The 22,941-nt window shown below is 40.0% G+C and overlaps 1 protein-coding gene across 1 annotated transcript; it reads right to left on the bottom strand.

Moving 5' to 3' along the window:
• Positions 1 to 8,249: 8,249 nt before the first annotated feature.
• LOC146719267 (ankyrin repeat and death domain-containing protein 1A-like) lies at positions 8,250 to 17,001 on the bottom strand. Its single transcript, XM_085461388.1, has 5 exons — positions 16,998 to 17,001; positions 16,745 to 16,809; positions 10,375 to 10,567; positions 8,617 to 8,748; positions 8,250 to 8,422 (listed from the first exon to the last, which is right to left on the bottom strand). The coding sequence occupies exons 1-5, from the start codon at positions 16,999 to 17,001 to the stop codon at positions 8,361 to 8,363; spliced, it is 456 nt and encodes a 151-aa protein (XP_085317514.1). The 3' UTR covers positions 8,250 to 8,360.
• Positions 17,002 to 22,941: the final 5,940 nt, after the last annotated feature.

The raw sequence follows: 22,941 nt of genomic DNA, 5'->3' as shown, positions 1-22,941 counted from the left end.
ACAGCATGTGTGATCCTAAAGGAATTTGACCCAACAATGAACTTAGCGAAGGTTAACCAATAAACATTATGTTGAGTCTTTACTCTGCTTCAAGTAAAAGTATAGTCTTATGTATGGGTCTCTCTAAAATCGTCTTAGTTGTGTGCTTCCCCTTATTGTCTCTAGTAGAGTCACCGATGAGAAGCTTAACTTGTCTGACTCTGCCGTCAGCTCCTGGAGTGACTTCCACAACTTTGGCGAGTTTCCATTGATTTCTTGGAAGACAGTCTTCTTGTAATAACACAATGTCATTTATTTTTGCATTTCTTCTGTTTTTATTCCATTTGCTTCTCTGTTGCAAGTTTAACAGATATTCCTTTCTCCACCTTGTCCAAAATACATTCGCCAAATATTGTACTCGTTTCCATCTTTTCTGGAGGTAGAGATCTTCTTTAGCGAATTCTCCAGGTGGTGGTGAGATTACTGCTGACTTCATCGTCAAAATATGGTTGGGTGTCAACGGCTCCAGTCCTACAGGGTCGTTGATAGACTCTACAGTTAGTGGTCGACTGTTTACTATTGCCATAGCTTCATACATGAACGTTCTCAATGATGAAGTGTCTAATCTTGAAGCTGACTGGTCAAGAATGGATTTCAGAACATTTCTTATTGTCCGAATCTGCCTCTCCCAGACTCCTCCCATGTGGCTAGAAGCAGGTGGGTTGAAAACGAAAGTTATTCCCAGCTCTTTGACTTTCTCTTGAGTTGCTTGCGTTAGAAGCTCGTTTCTTGCACCGATAAAATTGGTGCCTTGATCACAATGCAGCTGACCTACGTTGCCACGTATTGCTATGAAACAACGGAGTGCATTGAGAAAACAGTCTGCACTGAGATCATCTAGAACTTCTATATGTATAGCTCTCGAGCACATACATGTAAACAAGAGTCCATATCTCTTCAAGTCTTTCCTCCCTTCTTTTACACAGAATGGTCCGAAGCAGTCCATACCGCTGTATGTAAATGGAGGGGTAGCTTCCAGTCTTTCTGGTGGCAGGTCGCCCATCCTTTGTTCTTGATTGCCTTTCCTGTACTTTCTACATTTGACACATTTGTATATAAATGACGATACTTCAGTACTGCAGCCAATTACCCATATGCCATTGGACCGTATCTCATTTACTGTCATCCCTCGGCCTTGATGATGCGTCTTCTCATGAAAATGTTTGATGAGCAGGTGCGACACATGATGTTTCTTTGGCAGAATGGCTGGGTGTTTGATGTTGGGATGGATTGATGCTTTTGTAAGTCTTCCTCCTACCCTCAAGATATTGTGTTGATCAAGGAATGGACTTAACTGAAGTAGCTTTGAGTGAGATGGTCTGACTTCCTCCTTATCCTTTATGATCTTAATTTCCTTTCCAAATGCTTCTTGTTGAACTGTCTGTATGATGAACTCCTCGGCTTCTTTCCTTTCTTCCAACGTAGTACTTTCATTGGACATTTACTTTGAGTTCTTTGCATACTTTACACGTCGTCTTAATCTTGCTATTGCTTTCACAACTCTCGTCCAATCTGAGAATTTTTCCAGTCGTTCTAAAATGGATTTCTCTTCTTTTGCCTTAACTGCGAATACTGTTGTGACTTTGAGTTCTGGATCTTCGATACTGATCTCTTTCACTTTAGCATCTTCTTGTGGTAGTTCCTTTCGCCATAAAAAACTTGGTCCTGTGAACCAGTTGGACTGTACTAGTTCTTTTGTCATGACTCCACGTGACGCGTGATCTGCAGGATTTTGTTCAGAGGCAACATATCGCCATTGACTTGGTTCTGTACTTGATCTGATTCTCTGTATTCTGTTAGCAACGAATACATGAAAGCGCCTTGCGTCGTTGTTAATATAACCAAGGACAACTTTGGAATCAGTCCAGTAGTACACCTGAATATTTTGGATCTCCAATTCTCTCTTTAGAAAGTCAGCTGCTCTCGTAGCTACTACAGCCGCAGAAAGCTCCAATCTTGGGATGGTTGTCACTTTAGTAGGAGCGACTCTTGCTTTACCCATCACAAGAGTGCACTGTACTTCTCCAAACTTGGTCACTGTTCTCAAGTATGAGCACACACCATAACCGGTTACACTGGCATCAGAAAAGCTGTGTAACTCATACTGCTTCACTTGGTCAGATGTTGATGGGACATAACAACGTGATATCTTTATGGAGGACAGGTTCTGGAGGTCTCTGAGCCAAGCTTCCCATTGAGGCTTGAGATCTTCTGGAAGCGGCTCGTCCCAGTCCAGCTTTTCCTGACACATTCTTTGGAGGAGTTTCTTACCAACTAAAATGAACGGAGCGACGAATCCAAGTGGGTCGAATATTGAGGCCACTGTCGAGAGCACTCCTCTTCTAGTGAAGGGGTTATTCTTTACAATCACCCTGAATTGAAAGGTGTCTGAGCTTACACACCATTGGACCCCTAAAGCTCTTTCTATCTTTGGCTCTCCTAGTGCCAGATCCAGATCAGTTGCTCCTGCTACACATTCTTCCTTTGGGATAGCAGCAATCACTTCCTTGCTGTTGCTAATGAACTTGTGCAGGTGCAGCTTACCCGTGGCACACAGTTCTCTAGCTTCCTTTACAAGTTGAATAGCTTCTTGCACTGAATCCACACTCACCAAACCGTCGTCCACGTAGAAGTTGCGTTGCATGAACTTCACCGTGGCTTCACTGAACTTATTTTCACCTTGCGCAGCGACATGCTTGAAACCAAAGTTTGCGCATCCTGGTGAAGATGCTGCACCAAACAAGTGGACTCTCATGCGAAACACTGATGTGGACTTTTCCATGTTACCATCCTCCCACCATAGGAATCGGAGGTAATCTTGATCTTTTGGGGCAACATGAAACTGGTGAAACATGCGCTCCACGTCACACATGACAGCTACACGTCCTTTCCTGAAACGACACAGAACTCCAACAAGAGTATTTGTGAGGTCAGGTCCTGACAGGAGATGCTCGTTGAGCGATGTATTCTGGAACCTTGCAGAGCAATCAAAGACGACGCGGATCTTATTTGGCTTCTGTGGATGGTAGACGCCATGGTGAGGAATGTACCATGCTGGTTGATTATTTAGCTCAGCCTCTGGCACTTTCTCTGCGTCACCTCTCTTTATGATGTCTTGCATGAAAGTCACGTAGTCCTTGTAGTAGCGCTCGTCTTTTCTGAGACGCCTTTCTAAACACTTCAGTCTGTGTTCTGCACAAAGTTTGTTGTTTGGCAAGTCAGGTCTTTCTTGTCTGAAGGGTAGTGGCATTTCAAAGTGGCCATCTTGCCTTTGTTTTATGCCTTCTTTTACTTTGGCTAGAAACAGTAGATCTTCTTGTGACATTGACTCTTCTTCAACACTTTTTTCAACAAAGTCCATCTCTAGCACATTAAGTATCTCGGCTGGAGTAAGTATTTCTTTGACTTTGTTTCTGCTTACAAAGTGAACTTCCGTTTTGAGCTTGTGAGCTGGTCCTACAGCTGGCAAGACTTGTCTAACAATAACACGATGGCTTACTCCTATTTCATCTTCACAATCACCTTCAGAGTCACTGTAGCCAATGATGCTCCAGCCAAGCAGAGATTTCTGTGCAAATGGCTGGTCTCGATCACCACTGACCACCGCTAGAGGGAGCAATGCTTGAGGACAGTTATATCCGATCAGTAGTCCAACTTCACAATCAAGCTTGGGAGCCATCTCCTTTGATAAATGTTTCAAATGTGACCAGTTCTCTGCTGTTTTGTTTGTGGGAATATGTGATCTGTTAGCAGGAATGTAGTCTCTGGTATAGCTTGTTGGTAGTTTGATTCTCGTTTCAGAGTAAATGCCTCTTACTTGTAAGTCCTTTAACTTGCTGCTTGAAACAACTTTTGTTTTGGACGTTATAGTGGAAATCTTGAGTTTAACTGGCTCTAACATGGCGTTGAGCGACTGAGCTGTGTCTTTCAAGATGAAAGTGGTGTCACTTTGAGTATCGAGCAAAGCATACACCAACTTTTCATTCTCTGGTTCATCCACAGTGGATACATAAACTGGGATAACTGAGGAAGTACAACCTTTTGACTTTTGTTGCACAACTCTGTTGGATGTAACTTGGTTAGATACTTGCTCTTGTACTTCAGAAACCTCTGTTTCCTGGTTAGCCTTAAATTGTTGTTGGCTATTCTTTCTTTGTTCCTTGTCTCTTTTCTCTCTGTCTTGATGTAGACAAGTTGGGTGAGGCTTTTGGCATTTGTCACACACACTTCTGGAAGTGCAGTTCTTAGAGTTATGACCAGTCCTGAGGCAACCAAAGCACAGTTTTTCAGACTGCACAAACTTTACTCTCTCTTCAACTGACTTGTCCATTATCTTGCGACATTTCTGAAGCGTGTGACCAGGTTTCTTACAAAAGAGACATGTGACATTTGTCCTTTCACTAGAGCTTGTACTAAGTGACTTAGCATTCAGCATGTAGTTTCTTTTGGGCTTGTCTTTGAATGCATGCTTGTCTTGTTCAGTTGGCTTTATTGCAGGCAGAGAAGTGATAGGATTACATGCAATTCTTGCTTCTTTATTCAGGAATTTGACAAAATGACTAAAATCTGGGAACATTCTGTGTTCATCTTGAAACTCTGTCACCGTTCTGTTCCACCGTGCACTTAGCCAATCAGGCAGCTTTGCAGCTATCCTCTGATTTTCCACGCAGTCATGCAAAACTTGTAAACCTTGAACATAAGGTATGGCTGACTCAACACTGCTTAGAAAATCTGCAAACTCACGTAGATCTTTAGTGTCTTTGTTGTTAATTTTTGGCCATGACTGAATCTTGTCACGATATGATTTGCCTATCACAAAGGGATCTCCAAACCTGTCGTTGAGTATCTCCCAGGCAGCATGATAAGCGGTGTCTGTTCCAACCAGAAAGTGTCCTTCAATAGCCTTCTTCGCTGAACCTCCAACATACTTTCTCAGGAAGAATAGCTTTTCTTGAATTGGCAGATTCTTGCGGTCAACTAATGTTTGAAAAGACAACTTCCAGTCATTATACTGCAGCGGATCACCTGTGAAGACTGGAGGCTCTGGGATTGGGATTCTGTTTGCAGTGATAGCTTCAGCGAGCATCCTTACAAGATCAGTGGAGGGTGTTTCATTTGCACTACGAATTGCTGTTTGAGGGACAGAGGCTTGGAGAGGTGCAGTTTGTTGCGGAGCTCTAACTTGAGAGGGGATGAATGGTTTTGAGTTCACATTTGGAAAGCTTGGTTGCGGGAAGGAACTATCTTGTCTTACTTGGGAATGAACAGGAGATTTGTCTTCATCCTCACTATTCACACTTTCAGCATACACTTTCAGTCTTGCTTGTGCTGCATTACGCTTTTGCAATTCTCTCAAAAGTTCCACTTCCTTTCTCTTTTCATCTAACCTTGTCTTTATTGAGGTTCTCTCAGTTAGAAATTGAGCTCTTTTCCTTGCATCCTCAACTTCAAGTTCTCTGATTTCTTCCTCACACTGATGCTGTGTTTTCATTATTTTAATGACTTCTTCTGTAGCTGCTACATCAGCTGCAGCTTCTTGTCTTTGTTGTAGTGTGACCAGAGATGATTGCTTTGACATCCCAGAGATAGACCTTGACTTATATGTGATCCTTGAAGAAGCGCTGGATGAACTGCTGTCATACACGGACTCTGAATCAGGCCAGGGTATACTATTTGGATCACCATCTTCTTCTAAAAGGCACCGAGCCTTTGCTCTGGCAGTTTCACTGATAGCCATGCACACATCACATCTTCTGCGCATTTCAATATCAGGACTTTGTATTTTTCTGATCTCATCATGAATGTTACAGATGTCAGTCATACTAGTGTCTATAACACTTACAGCTTCAGGTATTAACTCAATGTCTTTACTCTTCACCATTCTTTTAAATAAGTTTATGTGGTATTTCCACTTCTTGTAAACTCGCTCAAAATTGTTTGTCAAGTCATTTAACTTGGCTTCTTGTAAGAATTGTCCCTTTTCAGTAAGAGTGCGTGTGCGCTGGCTTCTGCGTAAGCTTTCTGACTGTGTGCCTTCAGTAAATACTGAGCACTGTGGAGTTTCTTCTCCATTTGTCTGCTCTTTACTTTCATCATTTTGAAAATTATCATCAGCATTTTCTTCTTCAGTGGGCTGTATTGCATCTTCATTTTCATCTGCCATGTTGTCTTAATAGTATTTTCACTTGACTTTAACATTTACTTGATAAATCTTGATTTTAGCTGCTCCTTAATATGAAAGGTCACTTTGAATTTCAAATGGAACTGAGGCTTGATAACAATTTACAAGTGCTTTGTTACTTCCAAGACACGGACTTTTGTGCTTGCTTGACTATCTTTCACTTGTTAGCTTGCTTCTTTACGTATTCAATGCATTTGCTGGAGCATGTGATACTTCTCTTGCTAGTAGCTTCTCTTGCTAGTAGCGTCTCTTGCTAGTAGCGTCGGTCCAACCATCTCGTTGCCTTCTCCGGAGCAGTGGAGTGTTCTACTATGCCGGCTTGTACACATACACGAGAGACACGAGAGTTCTTCTTTACTGATGTTTACTGTGCTTCTCTTAACGTACACAGGTACACCGTAGAACTGGTGAATACAAATGTACAAGAAAATTATATTTCAGCATTAAAACATATTACAATATAAAATTCACAAAATATAAACAAACATACCACTTTGGCCTGCAAGTAGACAAACCGGTGTAATTGGAACTTAGGGCTTATTTCTTCTTTCTTAGCTTGACTTTTACACGGCTAGACCGTCACCATGCGCAGCTTCTCTGACTTTTTTTCCAAAACAGGAAGTGACCTCTGCCCTTACCTTATACTTACAAAATTAACTGGTTACTTTCCATGTATCAAATTAACTTTACACCAATCCGGTAGGCAAAAAAGGTTAACATGCTCAACACAAAAATAAAACATACAAAATAAAATGAGTTAGTTACATTATCATTACAAGAGCTCCGCCTAGTGGTCAAATACTAACATTTCACCAACTGTTACACTGTTGACTGAACTGCTAACTTGGGGTTTGCTCTCTCTGTTAGTACAAGAATTAATAATTGATCAACAAATTGATTTACTCTGACTTACAGAAACCTGGTTGCAGCAGGATGATTATATTAGTTTAAATAAATCAACCACCAATCATCAATCAAATGTGTTATGTACTGCTGTACTTTATTCACAATGAGTAAATAAGAATTTCATTAAAATGACTTTATTTTGGACTGTCACTTTAATTTTGTTTATACAGTACCAAATCCAAACAACAGTCGCCTCATGGTGCTTTATGTTTAAGATAAAGACCCTACAATAAACCCCAACAGTAAGATGAGCCCCTGTTAACAAGCACCTGGAGTCAGTGTGGAGGAAGAACTCCATTTTAACAGGAAGAAACCTCCAGCAGACCACGGCTTAGGGAGTGACAGCCGGTTTGAGGGGAGGACAAAGGGCAGAGAGGCAAATATTAACTTCATGTGGCCTACAGATTAGCTCGACAACAGTGCATAGAGGGCTTCATGGAATGGGTTTATATGGCCAAGCAGCTGCATCCAAGCCTTACAACATCAAGTGCAACACAAAACATCAGATGCAGTGTTGTAAAGCATCATTGTGAGGGGCGCTTTTTGTTAGGAGCTGGGCTCTGTCTTAGATCCAGTGAACTAGTGTTGGTGTGAGGGTCTTGGGGTTTGGGGTCTGGGATGCAGGGGGCCTGCAAGGAGTATGGAGCACCAGTGCCCGGAGTCGCCAGTTTCATGGTTTGGTCTCTCCATGCGCAGGGGGGGTCCACGCCTCCGCAGGGGGGTCCACGCCTCCTCGGATGCACTATCATGTGGAGCGAGCTGGCCCATGTTGGGAGGTACGATCTGCGCTTTAGGGAATCTCAGGAACCTCAAGGACCTTTGGGGGAAGCAAAATCCCACACCTAAGCAGCAGGCGTGGGGCATTTTGGGTAGGTTAGGGGCAGCTTGTCTTGTCCTTTCTTTGTGTGTGGATAACTGGCATGGGATGCAGCACATGGAAATCTGCAGCAGTGCAAGGCTGTTGTTACAGCCCTTCTAGGTAAACACAGTTCAAGTGCTGCAGTAGAGAAAACCTGACAAAATTGCACGGCAAAAAAAAAAGAAATAAATAGAGAGCAACTTTCCCCTGGCTGCTACACACCTATCTTTCATTAAAAAATGTAAACCATTATGTGACTCACAATTCAAATCATGTAATTTTATTTATAGAAAATAACATTTTTATTTCTTTAAATAAAGAAAGTTTTAACAAAGCTAACACAATAGCTCGATGATAAGCATAAACTTGTTGCCGTCACATTACGCAGCACATTTTAGGAGAGCTGGTCTGGGAGTTTGCCTTCTGTCGGATGAACTCTGGATAACAAACCAGAAGAGGAAAACAGAGAAAAGAAAAAAAAGTAGACACATTCCAGTGAACAAACAGAAAAACAGTCTTACGGCATTATTGGTCTTTCTGTGGAGAAATATTGTTAACTAATATTGTATGACTGTTAAAACTGACAAATAGTCTGACCAGTGAAAGGAAGTGACCTCCCTGATTAGCTCACCTGCCAAATCTGTCCGGGAGATTTCCACCAACCCCTCATAGAGGCCTTTGGTAGGGTTTTCTCCAGCTACGAGCACTCCATGAAGCCAGATTAACAGCATCCGGTGACCATGATCTTTGAAGCTTTTCTTACCTTCAATTTAGATTTATATCAAGAATTATCCATCTGAACTTTTAGTTAAACACAGTCACTGTAGACAGTTCTTATACCATCAGAACATTTATAGAATCACAGTAACTAACTAGTTCATATAGTCCACTGGGTCTGTATTGTAACCACAGACCAGCGTTAAGCAAGCGAGGTACTTGGCCAGTAAGCAAAGCTGAATGACATCCTGATATCTTACATTTTAAGTGCTCCAACAAAATGAAACAATATTTTATTTTATATAATTTAATATTTTATTTAAAGTTCAACTTTAAATTAAAAAAAAGGTTCAACAGGTTAAAAGTCAAATAGAGTTTAAAAGCAAGGTGTCAAAGATCTGGCATTTGGAATTAAAGAAAAAAGCTGTGCCCAGAATGTAACTCTTGCAACAGTGTACAAAAGCTGAAAAACTTATTACAATCCATGTTGCAAACTGCTGTCATCTTGGAGAGACTGCTCTTGGTTGGAGGACCAATCTACCCAAAGAGAAAGATTAGCAATTATATCCAACTATGTCCAACAAGGACAAGTGTGGGTTTGGATGGACGGAGGTACAGTATCTACCATTCAGGAGGAGGGCAATCTGGTGGGCAGTTTAGCCAAGTTATTGGCCAGTAGTTGGATGGGACCGGCCCCTTCTTGGGATCCTTGGGGATCAGGACAGCCTTCGGTTAGACATTCCGGGTGGGTCTCAACCATTAGCACCTGGTTCATTTGTGCTGCAGGATGCTAATGGAGTTAGCTTGTTAGCTTCCCTATCCAGTAGGTGTTAAACATGGCAGGGAATGGTGCTGTCCAATCCCTCTGCTTGACATGTCTGCCACTGTGATGGTTACTGGATCCTTTCAGGGAGGTTGTTGCAGTCTGCTCTTAGATCCACTAGGCACTGAGCATTTCTGTTATGTGTTGCATCCTTCTTACATATACTCTTCAGTATTGCTCTGTCTCCAGCGTTGGCGGGGCTGTTCTCATTTTGTTCTGCTGCCATTCAGACTATACTTTGGGTAGTTCAGTGGAGAACATCTGGTTTATTCTCCTGGCTTTTATCTCTCTGGTTAACCAAGATTCAGGTATCAGGTATAGGCAGTTGTAGTTGTGCTTCAGGTCATCATTATAAGACAAGATATTGTATGATAATAGACGTTTTTCTACAAAAAAGTGATGTTGTAAAAAAAACAAAAGAAAAACAACACCATCTGCTCTCTGAAATATTAAGGATTAAGCATCCATTTACTCATGTCAGACTATCCATATATTCTAAATAGATCTGTAGTTCATTTGTTGTAGTAGAATTGTAGAAAGAATTCTTGATCTGGGTTAAAATTGACCTAGACCAGAGTTAATCACCTCAGGTACTCAGAATGCTGTAGAGTGAATCAGTCAGTGCCAAATTTGAGAATTTATTTTCAATAAAATCACTGGACCCATGAAACAGTGCTTCTATGGTTCTGGACATTACAGGCCTTATATTACAGTTTTTCAAACTTGTATGATTTCCTGTGTAAAGATTTATATATATATATATATGAAAAAACCCAACAAGTACAAAAAAGGTAATAAAAATAGCAATAAAACTGTCAATAATTTTTTTAGGAACTCAGCACTGCTCACCTGTCCACTGTTGTTCTATAGCTTGTATATGTGCTTCACTAAAGTCCCAATGCTGAGCGAGAATCTTCCACTCCCAATAACACAGATGCTTTGTGGCGAGGGTCCATAAGACAGAACGGAAGTGCTGTGTCTCTGGCTGATGGTCCTGTTTGAAGCTCAGAGGTCTTCTTACCTGCTCACATCCCCCGTGATCCTGAATTCAACAGGGAGAAAGTTTTGTGAGTCGTTCGAAGTTAAAAGGATGTTATCACGTTTTATGCATATGATGTACAAAGAAAACAAACTCTCAGTACCTCTTGCTTTTAAAACTAGCACAAAGAATTTACAAGATACTTAGCTGGTTTGTTAAATACCTTCTCCAGGAACAAAAGGCAGTACACAGCTGTTTTACACCTTAAGCTTCACACTCCCTTGCTACCTCCAAAAGTCATTTCCTTCTAAACCTAATAAGTGGTTTTGTCATCTAGCAAGAACTGCAATCAAGCATTTGCAATAACTAATAAAAAAAGCACTTGGGACAATTGTGTTGGTGACAGCTTTTGTTATAATATCAATAATATTCATATGAATATGGGATACTGTTACATGTTTGCACAGACTTTTGTGGAATATGGAGACACTCCTGGCATTATATGAGCAAAGTGAGACTCATTTTTTAGGGTTGGTGGAGATGAGTGTGAAGATCCAAACAATCCCTGTCAGTGATGGAGAAGCTTTGATGAAAATATTTGGTAAAAAGTTCACCAGCATGAAGGAAATGAAGTTTCAAACTTTCCTTAGGAGGAGCCCAGCACGCCTGCTTAAAGAAAAGTGAGTGTGGCGATGTGGATGCTTGCAGCGACTGCTGTATAGAGGCCATCCTGCTACACATGAAACACATCAGAGTCATAACTGTTATTTTAGTCACGTGTTTGTTTATTATCCTTATTGTTTTATCTGGGACTGTTTGCAGACATCTCAGAGAGAGGAGACACCAGCATCTGAACAGAGACTCAAACCAGCAACCTGCAGCTCCCTGCTTGGCTGCTCCAGTTTTCTCCTCACTCATGTTGCCCACCAGTGATTTCTAGCTGCCCACCCACACAGCAGGCTAGAATATGCGCTGAGCCTCAGCACCCAATACTTGGACATGTTTTCTTTATTAAATAATGAACCAGACCCCAAAAGTAAACAGCTGTTATTGCTAGGCAATGGGAGCAGCCTTTGGCGATGCAGCACCTGACATTCCTGACCATGTGGGCGGAGCATGCATGAAATGGAATGTTCAGTAGAACTGTGCAACACAAGCACTTAGTTCCAGCATGTTTCATTGTATCCAGACACAGCTAGAGACACATCTACAGCAGCATCTCTGTGCAGGACAAACGACAGTTGACGAAGAAACATCGAAAACTTCACTTCACTCCTCTACAAAACGTTGGCTCCTTTGTTTAAAAGGCCAAAATGAATCAGGGGAGAACGAGAAGAGGATCGGCGAGTGCTTCACCTCACAATTCAGTACAGCTGATTAACCTGCAAGAAGAACTTCAAATGATACAGGCTGAAAATATCAAATTAAAAGAAGAGGCAGAAAAATCAAGAGGAGAAGCTAAAGATTCAAAGTTTGAAACTGATGTAGTATTGCAGGAATTACTGCATGTGGGTCTCAAACTTAAAGGAGAGAAAATGGGAAAACAACAGGCAGAAAAGGAGAATGAAAAGATGAAGAAAGAACTGTTGGAAGCTCAAAAAGCATTGGAGGAAGAGAAAAGCACAGCACAAGAAGCCAACAATAAATATCAAACTGCAAAGAAGGAGGCAGGAAATGTGATGCAGGAATTACAGGAGGTGCAGGAAGCTTTTGAAGAGGGAAAAAAGAAAATGCAGTTGGCAACTCAAGAAGCTGCAAATGTAACAGCTGAAGCTGAAACACTAAGAAAGGAATTACTGCATGTAAAGCAACAACTTGAAGAGGAGAAAAGACGTAAAGATGAGGCAGAAAATGAGATTGAAAATTTGAAGAAAGAATTGTTGGAAGCTCAAAAAGTGTTGGAGGAAGAGAAAATGAAAATACAGGAAGCAAAGAAAGAAATGGAAGATACAAAGAGTCACAATGAAAACATGAAGAAGGAACTGATGAAAGTACAAGAAGAACTTGCAGAAGAGAAAATTGAGGTGAAGGTATTCAAGAAAGAAATGACGGTGACCAAGAAAGACTGCAAAGACGCACTGAAAGAAATGCGAAAGCACAAAAAGGAAGCTAAAGAGCTCCTCAAACACAAAGGGAAACTGGCCAAACAGCAGCTGAAAGAAAAATTTAAAGATGCCGAGGAGCAGCTCAACAAGACCTTAAACGAACTGAAGGCAAAAGAAAAAGAAAAGCAAGCTGAGGACAGGAGGGGATTCTGGAGCAGACTGCTGAGAAAGAACTGACTCAGCAGCATCAATAGTTTCTTCCTCCTAATGTTAAAATCTCCACCTTTCTTTCACCCCATCCTTCTTCTTGGGACGTTTGCTTGTTTTTTAAAAACTGAAATGCACAAATAAAATTGCCATAACTTGACCTCATGTTGCCTGCTTCTTTTCTTGTGTGTCTGTGGATGTAAAACAGTAACACACTTTCTGCTCTGTGTCTTTAATTGTAAATAAATGCAATATGTTTTCATTTTAAAATGCAGTGCAAAAAACTTCTGCTCTGAATCTTTTTTTTAGCAAAAAGCTTTTTTTTGCCTGTTGTGGAAGTTTTCCATTTAAATAAAGCTGCAGACGAGCGGTGAGCGGTAGCTAACATTCTTTAATCAAACACACAAAGAACAGACAACCAAGCTTGATGAAGTCCCTGCATGACCGCGGGACAGACGGTCAGCAGAGTCTGAGCCCAGCATGGCTCTCAGTTAAATATCTCCAGGAACAAAAGGCAGTACACAGCTGTTTCACACTCCCTTGCTGCCTCCCAGAGTCCTCAAAGACACAAAAGACTCTTCCTGTGGAGTTTTCTGCTTCCCCCAACTTCCTTACTACACCCCCACCATTTGTCTTACTGTATGAGTGTGAGACATGTTAAAATCCAGTTGCACCAAGGCATCATACAATAAAATAATGTGATTAATACATAAGTAAAAGAAATTCCTATACATGCCCCTTCCTGATTTCTTATGTTTTAACATGTTTGTTACACTTACATGTTTCCAATTTCAAATGTTAACACAGATGTTCAGAGTAAATACAGATTGTAGTTTTTCAAATGATGATTTAATTTAGTTTGGGGAAACAGCTCCAACTTTACCTCATGTAGAAAAAGTCATTTCCTTCTAAACCTAATAAGTGGTTTTGTCATCTAGCAAGAACTGCAATCAAGCATTTGCAATAACTAATAAAAAAAAGCACTTGTGACAATTGTGTTGGTGACAGCTTTTGTTATAATATCAATAATATTCATATGAATATGGGATACTGTTACATGTTTGCATAGACTTTTGTGGAATATGGAGACACTCCTGGCATTATATGAGCAAAGTGAGACTCATTTTTTAGGGTTGGTGGAGATGAGTGTGAAGATCCAAACAATCCCTGTCAGTGATGGAGAAGCTTTGATGGAAATATTTGGTAAAAAGTTCACCAGCATGAAGGAAATGAAGTTTCAAACTTTCCTTAGGAGGAGCCCAGCACGCCTGCTTAAAGAAAAGTGAGTGTGGCGATGTGGATGCTTGCAGCGACTGCTGTATAGAGGCCATCCTGCTACACATGAAACACATCAGAGTCATAACTGTTATTTTAGTCACGTGTTTGTTTATTATCCTTATTGTTTTATCTGGGACTGTTTGCAGACATCTCAGAGAGAGGAGACACCAGCATCTGAACAGAGACTCAAACCAGCAACCTGCAGCTCCCTGCTTGGCTGCTCCAGTTTTCTCCTCACTCATGTTGCCCACCAGTGATTTCTAGCTGCCCACCCACACAGCAGGCTAGAATATGCGCTGAGCCTCAGCACCCAATACTTGGACATGTTTTCTTTATTAAATAATGAACCAGACCCCAAAAGTAAACAGCTGTTATTGCTAGGCAACGGGAGCAGCCTTTGGCGATGCAGCACCTGACATTCCTGACCATGTGGGCGGAGCATGCATGAAATGGAATGTTCAGTAGAACTGTGCAACACAAGCACTTAGTTCCAGCATGTTTCATTGTATCCAGACACAGCTAGAGACACATCTACAGCAGCATCTCTGTGCAGGACAAACGACAGTTGACGAAGAAACATCGAAAACTTCACTTCACTCCTCTACAAAACGTTGGCTCCTTTGTTTAAAAGGCCAAAATGAATCGAGGGAGAACGAGAAGAGGATCGGCGAGTGCTTCACCTCACAATTCAGTACAGCTGATTAACCTGCAAGAAGAACTTCAAATGATACAGGCTGAAAATATCAAATTAAAAGAAGAGGCAGAAAAATCAAGAGGAGAAGCTAAAGATTCACAGTTTGAAACTGATGTAGTATTGCAGGAATTACTGCATGTGGGTCTCAAACTTAAAGGAGAGAAAATGGGAAAACAACAGGCAGAAAAGGAGAATGAAAAGATGAAGAAAGAACTGTTGGAAGCTCAAAAAGCATTGGAGGAAGAGAAAAGCACAGCACAAGAAGCCAACAATAAATATCAAACTGCAAAGAAGGAGGCAGGAAATGTGATGCAGGAATTACAGGAGGTGCAGGAAGCTTTTGAAGAGGGAAAAAAGAAAATGCAGTTGGCAACACAAGACGCTGCAAATGTAACAGCTGAAGCTGAAACACTAAGAAAGGAATTACTGCATGTAAAGCAACAACTTGAAGAGGAGAAAAGACGTAAAGATGAGGCAGAAAATGAGATTGAAAATTTGAAGAAAGAATTGTTGGAAGCTCAAAAAGTGTTGGAGGAAGAGAAAATGAAAATAGAGGAAAGAAAGAAAGAAATGGAAGATACAAAGAGTCACACTGAAAACATGAAGAAGGTACGGTGGCCCCTAGAGACAAAGCACGTACAAACTCCAAAACACTTACAAAATCCAAAACACGTGCAAAATCCAAAACACATGCAAGCTCCAAAACACTTACAAAATAAAAAACACATGCAAAAGACAAAACACGTACAAAATATAAAAAACATGCAAAATCCAAAACACGTACAAAATCCAAAACACATGCAAACTCCAAAGCACTTACAAAATCCAAAACACGTGCAAACTCCAAAACACTTACAAAATAAAAAACACATGCAAAAGACAAAACACGTACAAAATACAAAACACATGCAAAATACAAAACACGTACAAAATACAAAACACATGCAAAATACAAAACACGTACAAAATACAAAACACGTACAATATACAAAACACGTGCAAAATACAAAACACGTGCAAACTCCAAAACACTTACAAAATACAAAACACATGCAAAATACAAAACACGTACAAAATACAAAACACGTACAAAATAGTGATGGGATTTCCGGCTCTTCGGTTCGGCTCACTAAAAAGAGCCGGCTCTTTCGGCTCCGAACCGGCTCTTCAGGTTGTTTTGTTGCTTTAATTAATTTATTATTAACAATAATATAAAATTATGCACAAAAAGAATTACTAACGTAAAACAAAGTGGTTTTATTTATATACCGGTATGTTTATATATAAATATATGCGGTGGCCCCTAGAGACAAAACACGTACAAACTCCGAAAAACATTTCTAGCATGAACTGAACTTCCAAAGCAGAGCTACTAGATCACTTAAATTACACAATTGAAAGCATGTGTGTATTGTTTGTGTATTTATACACAGGCACTCATATATATTCAAATAATTTAAAAAAAAGTTCATTTACCTGTTACCATCACACACCAAATCCGGTTGTTGGTACTTGCTGGCTTGTGTAGCCACAAGATACCAAAAGCTCCACACTGCGCCCAGCATCCTGGAGCACTTCTGTTGTCTTTTGTACGTGTTTTGAGTTTTTATGTGCTTCTGAGTTTTTACATGCTTCGGAGTTTTTACGTGTTTTGGAGTTTGCACATGCATCAGAGTTCGTACGTGATTTGAAGTTTGTATGTGCTTTGTCTGTAGGGGCCACCGTAAATATACTTTTATTTATTCACTCCACATAAAATGTAATAAATAAATCATATAATACAAAAATCAACTATTCACATTTCAACTTTTAACTATTTAAATTTTCAGCTTTTTCCTTTTACAAATTTAAAGTGAAAACAACACAAAACACTGCAAACCACAACCCAATTAAATATAAATTAAAATATCAAAACAAAAAGAACATGCATATTCTCTGTCATATGGGCCTGGATGAATAAACTTTCTGAATCCTTTATCATCTGCAACCGAAAATAGTTGTGGATGATTACTATACCTTTCTAATGTCACGTTTTTGTCCCTGGCTCTCTTTGTCTCTCTCTCCATCTGGCTCTGTTCCTGCTACTGAGTGTAACTACCGCCCCTCCCCCCTCTGCCCAGCGTAAAGCACAAGGCTCACGTGCAGGCGAGAGAGAGGGTGAGAGAAAGAAAAAGAAAAAAAACCCCACGTGACGGCTCGCGATAAGGAGCCGGCTCGTGTCGTTCACGTCAAAGAGTCGGCTCTAAGAGCCATTTCGTTCGCGAACAACCCATCACTAGTACAAAATACAAAACACGTACAAAATACAAAACGCGTGCAAAATCCAAAACACGTACAAAATACAAAACACGTGCAAACTCCAAAACACATGCAAAATACAAAACACGTGCAAAATACAAAACACGTGCAAAATACAAAACACATGCAAAATACAAAACACGTGCAAAATACAAAACACGTGCAAAATACAAAACACATGCAAAATACAAAACACATGCAAAATCCAAAACACGTACAAAATACAAAACACGTGCAAACTCCAAAACACATGCAAAATCCAAAACACGTGCAAAATCCAAAACACGTGCAAACCCCAAAACACGCGCAAACTCCAAAACACAACGGAAGTGCTCCAGGACGCTAGGGGCAGTGTTGAGCTTTTGTTACCTAGTAACTACACAAGCCAGGAAGTACCAATGACCGGATTTGGGGTCTGCAGCCTTAAAGGCCGCATTTTAAGGCTGATTATGTCACAGCGACACGACAAAGACTGTCCCAATTCAAAGGCTGCTCGAAATGCGGCCCTCAAATGTGTCCTTAATTTCCCTGAATTTTAAGGATGGGTCTGTGTAGCCTTCATGGCCCAACATATCCCAGACTTCATAGCGCGGCGGTGGTTTGGATAATTTTGCCGAAAAAAAACGGCGGAAGCGGAGCGGACGAAGAGTAAACTTCCAGAAGTAAGTACTGAATATTATGTCACTTATTTATGCGCAAATGTTTTTATAATGAAGAACATTAAAACATTACTGTTGGCAACATGTCGGGAAAGTTATGTGACATTAGCGACGTTTGTACTAACTTGGTTTTAAAGCCTTCACTTCAAAATATTCGCCGTTCAATAGCTGACTTTAATCTTACAGAGAATGTGATGATTTTATGCGTAATTAAAGTCAGTCATGTCAGTCAGCTGACGGTTCACTCCTTAAGCTGAAAGAAAGATGCTTTAATCACAGGAGTCACACATGTGTCCACTGTACCATCTGGGAACTCTTCTTGTTTAGCACTCGTAATGACACAAACACTAAATCCTCCTTCTCTGGTGCTGTTTTGTAGCAGTGTGTACACCTGAGACTGTCACCTGTCTGCAGGCCCGGCCCTAACCAATCTGGCGCCCTAGGCAAGATTTTAGGTGGCGCCCCCCTACATCGGCAGTGTAGTGTATGTACTCACAAGAAACCGAATAGCTTTGTCTTTGACCTTTTTTTTTTTACTTAAAGAAAGCAAATTCACAATCAGAATAATTAACAAGATAAAAAAAGATATGAATAAATAAATGAATACAAAAAATAAAAAATGAATATATGAAATACAATAAATTTTACATACATAAACACAATAAAACGTGTCAACAAGTTGGATAAAATAAATTAAAAATACAATATAAATAAGGCAACAGGAAGACCGCTTGATGCTGCTGCATCATGGCTGGGTTGTGCTGCTGATGCTGCATCACTGGTGGGTTGTGCTGCTGAAGTGGAGGCAGCAGCGGTAGATGTGGTAGATGGCCCAGGGGTGGGATTTAGAAACTTCAACAGTGCATCTGAAGAGAGGAGTATGTGACACCACTGAGTATTAAAGTCTAATAATAAAAACATATGATTCCAGGAATAAAATGAAATGATATAATATAAATGAAAAACCAAAGAGATATATGTATGATGTTAACTCTTATGCAAATTAGATTAGATTCAATTTATTGTCATCATTACAGTGAAATGCTGAATAGCAGAATGCAAAGTAACAGTATAATATCATATGAGAATGTTATGTTATGATTATCTTTGACCGAATCACAGCAGTGCTCATATTAAAAAACAGCATTCCCTCTCATGTGATATTGCTTAATTAACATTAATGATGTGCACTTTAACAACTAGGCTTACAACTATAATATATACAGGGGTGGAAAAGTGACTATTACCTGCAGGGTAAACGTTAGCTAACCAGAAGGCAATAACAATGTAAACAAAAAACACCTGCTTAAAAGATGAATACAAATGAGGAATGGTGGGAAAGGTGGGAGTACTGTAATTACCTAACGTTACATTATTATTTTCCATAACAATTTAGCCCCCTCCACAATATTAACTGACGTTAAAACAGTTAACTAGCTATTTATTGATTAGCAATTAGCGAATCATGTAACATTAGCTTAATCCTAAAAATTTAGGTTACTATCACATTCAGACAAATAATTTCATGTAGGCTAACGTTACCTACCTCTGTCTTTTTCTCGTTTCTCCTCCTCTTCTTCTCTCTTTTTTCTTCCCTGGGCACCTGACAGTTTTGGCCTTTTTGACATCTTGTGTTGATTTTTTGATGTGGTGACGTCCAAAAGGAACCATGATACGGGAAGGGAGGGGGCGCACCGTGCGGGGAGGGGGGGCATAATGTTGTAACAAATAATGTTTCTATTAAATAAGCTTTACTTTGCATTTTAATTAACGTGGGATTATTTTTTGTATTTAGAAATAATAGTACCAACTTTTTTTTTTTTTTTTTCAACATTTATGGCACTGGCGTGGCGCCCCCTGATGGACGGCGCCCTTAGCATTTGCCTATACGGCCTATGCCACGGGCCGGCCCTGCCTGTCTGTCCTGCACTCTCTCTCTCTGTTTCTTTCTCTCTGATTGTGGAATAAAAGTATGAACATGTATTTATAAGTCACACTTGTGTTTGAATCCTGCAGCTTATCACACATTTGATTTCTATGTGTGACACCTGCAAGTGTCCAGGGTGAGGACAGACTGAGGGACCCACTGCATTACATCATCTGTGAGGCTTTGCACCCCTGATGATCCACCAGGACAATCTCAGCAGTATGTGAGGAAGAGGAGGAGGAAGAGCCAGCAGCAGCTGACAGATGGAGAGAATAGACAGACTGTTCCCTGTTTGTGAAGGACTGCTAGAAAAGTTTAAAATAACTAATTGTCTGTCCTGAATCAGTCTTATTAGGTAATGTTCAAATAATTTTATCATTCCAGTGTTTCCAGTGTGGGAGAAAGTACTCAGGGCCTTCAGGTTACACACTATGAAAGGCAGCAACAAGTTTAATGTTCAGAAACCTAAAGTCTGTATCAGCAGCAGAATGGAGCTAAAAATAAATGTTTGTTTCAGTTCTATAAAACTTTGAGTATTTTGGATCAGTAGCACTGCTGTGTTTGTTGCATCATATTGCTGTAATTGTTTATATGCTTTATATATTCTGAGGTAAGTTGATCTATAGTGTTACATCATATTCTATAAGGATGTTATGTGTTTGTATACTTTCTGCCCAGTTTGACCCATTTAGCAGACGTCAGCCTGTTTAAAGCTCTGATATCTATTCTGTATGACTTAAAGCAGTTATGACATGGTCTGATTTTCTCACCCAATAAAGGAATATTTCATGTATCAGTCTACTCTTCATTTTATCAGAAACATATATATACTATTATATATTGTACATATATTTATTAGTTTCAGATGTAGCCATTCTTGTATTTTGCTTGTTTACATTATTGTATTTTGCACAACTCTGTTGCTTGTGAAGCTCGCACACAAGAATTTCACTCACATGTGCTGTACCAATGTACCTGCACATGTGATGTGACAATAAAAGTGATTTGATTTGAAACAGCTCACAGCTTGTACATTTTCTTTTTACACATGTATGTAAGCATTTGAGCCAAATTTAGTAATGCCAACATACTGAAGGAACATTTGTCTCTTATATATGATACACCTATGCACTGTCAATATACATTTTGAACCAGCTGCAGATGTCAGAGTAACAACTGACTGACCCCCACATAAAGTGCGTTACAGTTAGGGTTGCCAACTCCCTGAAAAATAAATAAGGGACACCTCGTGGCCAGGGCCGGGCGACCCAATTGTCTTCACCCTTCCCAGTGTGGTGAATTTTCTAGCTCTTTTTTTGTGTGTGAAATTATTTTTTTAACCATTTGACTTGAATTTGATTTAAGTAGATGTGTATTCTTTGTGATATGAACACATGTGAAATAGTGATGGGTCGTTCGCGAACGAAATGGCTCTTAGAGCCGGCTCTTTGACGTGAACGACGCGAGCCGGCTCCTTATCGCGAGCCATCACGTGGGTTTTTTTTTTTTTTTCTTTCTCTCAGCCTCTCTCTCGCACTTTTTTCCCGCTTCACTCTGCACGCGAGCCTTGTGCTTTACGCTGGGCAGAGGGGGGAGGGGCGGTAGTTACACTCAGTAGCACAGGAACAGAGCCAGAGAGAGAGAAAGAGAGGCAGGGACAACAACATTAGAAAGGTATAGTAATCATCCACAACTATTTTCGGTTGCAGATGATAAAGGATTGAGAAAGTTTGTTCATGCAGGCCCATATGACAGAGAATATGCATGTTCTTTTAGTTTTCATATTATAATTTATATTTAATTGTGTTGTGGTTTGCAGTGTTTTGTGTTCTTTTCACTTTAAATTTGTGAAAGGAAAAAGCTGAAAATTTAAATAGTTAAAAGTTGAAATGTGAATAGTTGATTTTTGTATTATATGATTTATTTATTACATTTTATGTGGAGTGAATAAATAAAAGTATATTTACGGTGGCCCCTAGAGACAAAGCACATACAAACTTCAAATCACGTACGAACTCTGAAGCATGTACAAACTCCAAAACACGTAAAAACACGTACAAACTCCAAAACACGTAAAAACTCCAAAAACACGTAAAAACACGTACAAACTCCGAAGCACGTAAAAACTCAGAAGCATATAAAAACTCAGAAGCACATAAAAACTCAAAATACGTACAAAAGACAACAGAAGTGCTCCAGGATGCTGGGCGCAGTGTTGAGCCTTTGTTATCTTGTGGCTACACAAGCCAGCAAGTACCAACGACCGGATTTGGTGTGTGGTAATAACAGGTAAATTAACTTTTTTTTAAATTATTTGAATATATATATGAGTGCCTGTGTATAAATACACAAACAATACACACATGCTTTCAATTGTGTCATTTAAGTGATCTAGTAGCTCTGCTTTGGAAGTTCAGTTCATGCTAGAAATGTGTTTTGGAGTTTGTACGTGTTTTGTCTCTAGGGGCCACCGCATATATTTATATATAAACATATATAAATAAAACCACTTGTTTTTACGTTAGTAATTCCTTTTGTGCATAATTTTATATTATTGTTAATAATAAATTAATTAAAGCAACAAAACAACCTGAAGAGCCGGTTCGGAGCCGAAAGAGCCGGCTCTTTTTAGTGAGCCGAACCGAAAGAGCCGGATCTCTAAAAAGAGCCGGAAATCCCATCACTAGAGAGCAGGAAAAAGCAAAAAGGAAACGCCAGTGCACGTCTCCCCGCCCCCCAAGCGAGGCACTGAAACAGCCGGCCAGAGAGGGCTTGAAAAAAAAGGACATTTATCATTTCTTCTTCAGACACCTTTTTTTCCCCATTGTTTTTACAAAGTACACATTAAGCTTCTTCTGCAATGACACACTAATTACACATGCAAACCTACCTATTTCTTTCTTCATTGGAAACAATTACACTTTATGGAAAGTGCTTTCAATAAAACACAAAACAAAAGTACCTTTTCTTTTACTTTTTTTATTCAACATCTCTTCACATGTACTTAGCAAGAGTGAGTACATACAGCCCTGGTTTGACAACCACACTGGGGCACATATTCACCAAAACACAGCACACCTTGACAATCTTATCAAGCAGTGCTGTCTTCATCCTCACATGATATGAGTAATCGGATTGGCATTGTAGAAAAATGACACGCGAAGCTGTCAAACACTCTATTTAAAAACTATTAAAATAAGATATTTCTGCTGATGAATACACTGAGCTGGGTTATAGTGCTGTGGCTTATGTTGAAATCTGCTGTGCTGTAGGGGAACAGGCTGTGTTGTCTTGTTGTGTGCATGTTTGAGTTGTGTTTCTTTTGAGAT

Source organism: Copadichromis virginalis, linkage group LG1 (genome assembly GCF_057382275.1).
Source record: "Copadichromis virginalis isolate Kocher_CV1m ecotype Utaka linkage group LG1, C_Virginalis_male_GT1.1, whole genome shotgun sequence".
Classification (NCBI taxonomy): Eukaryota; Metazoa; Chordata; class Actinopteri; order Cichliformes; family Cichlidae; genus Copadichromis; species Copadichromis virginalis.
This window is presented reverse-complemented; position numbering and strand designations above follow the sequence as displayed.

Bases quoted from the DNA above. Each gene is read 5' to 3' on its own strand.
- LOC146719267 (XM_085461388.1), bottom strand. The intron at 8,749-10,374 runs GTGAGCAGTGCT...TCTAAATTGAAG, and splicing joins TATAGAACAACAGTGGACAG to GTAAGAAAAGCTTCAAAGAT. The intron at 8,423-8,616 runs GTGAGCTAATCA...TTTGTTATCCAG, and splicing joins CTCCCGGACAGATTTGGCAG to AGTTCATCCGACAGAAGGCA.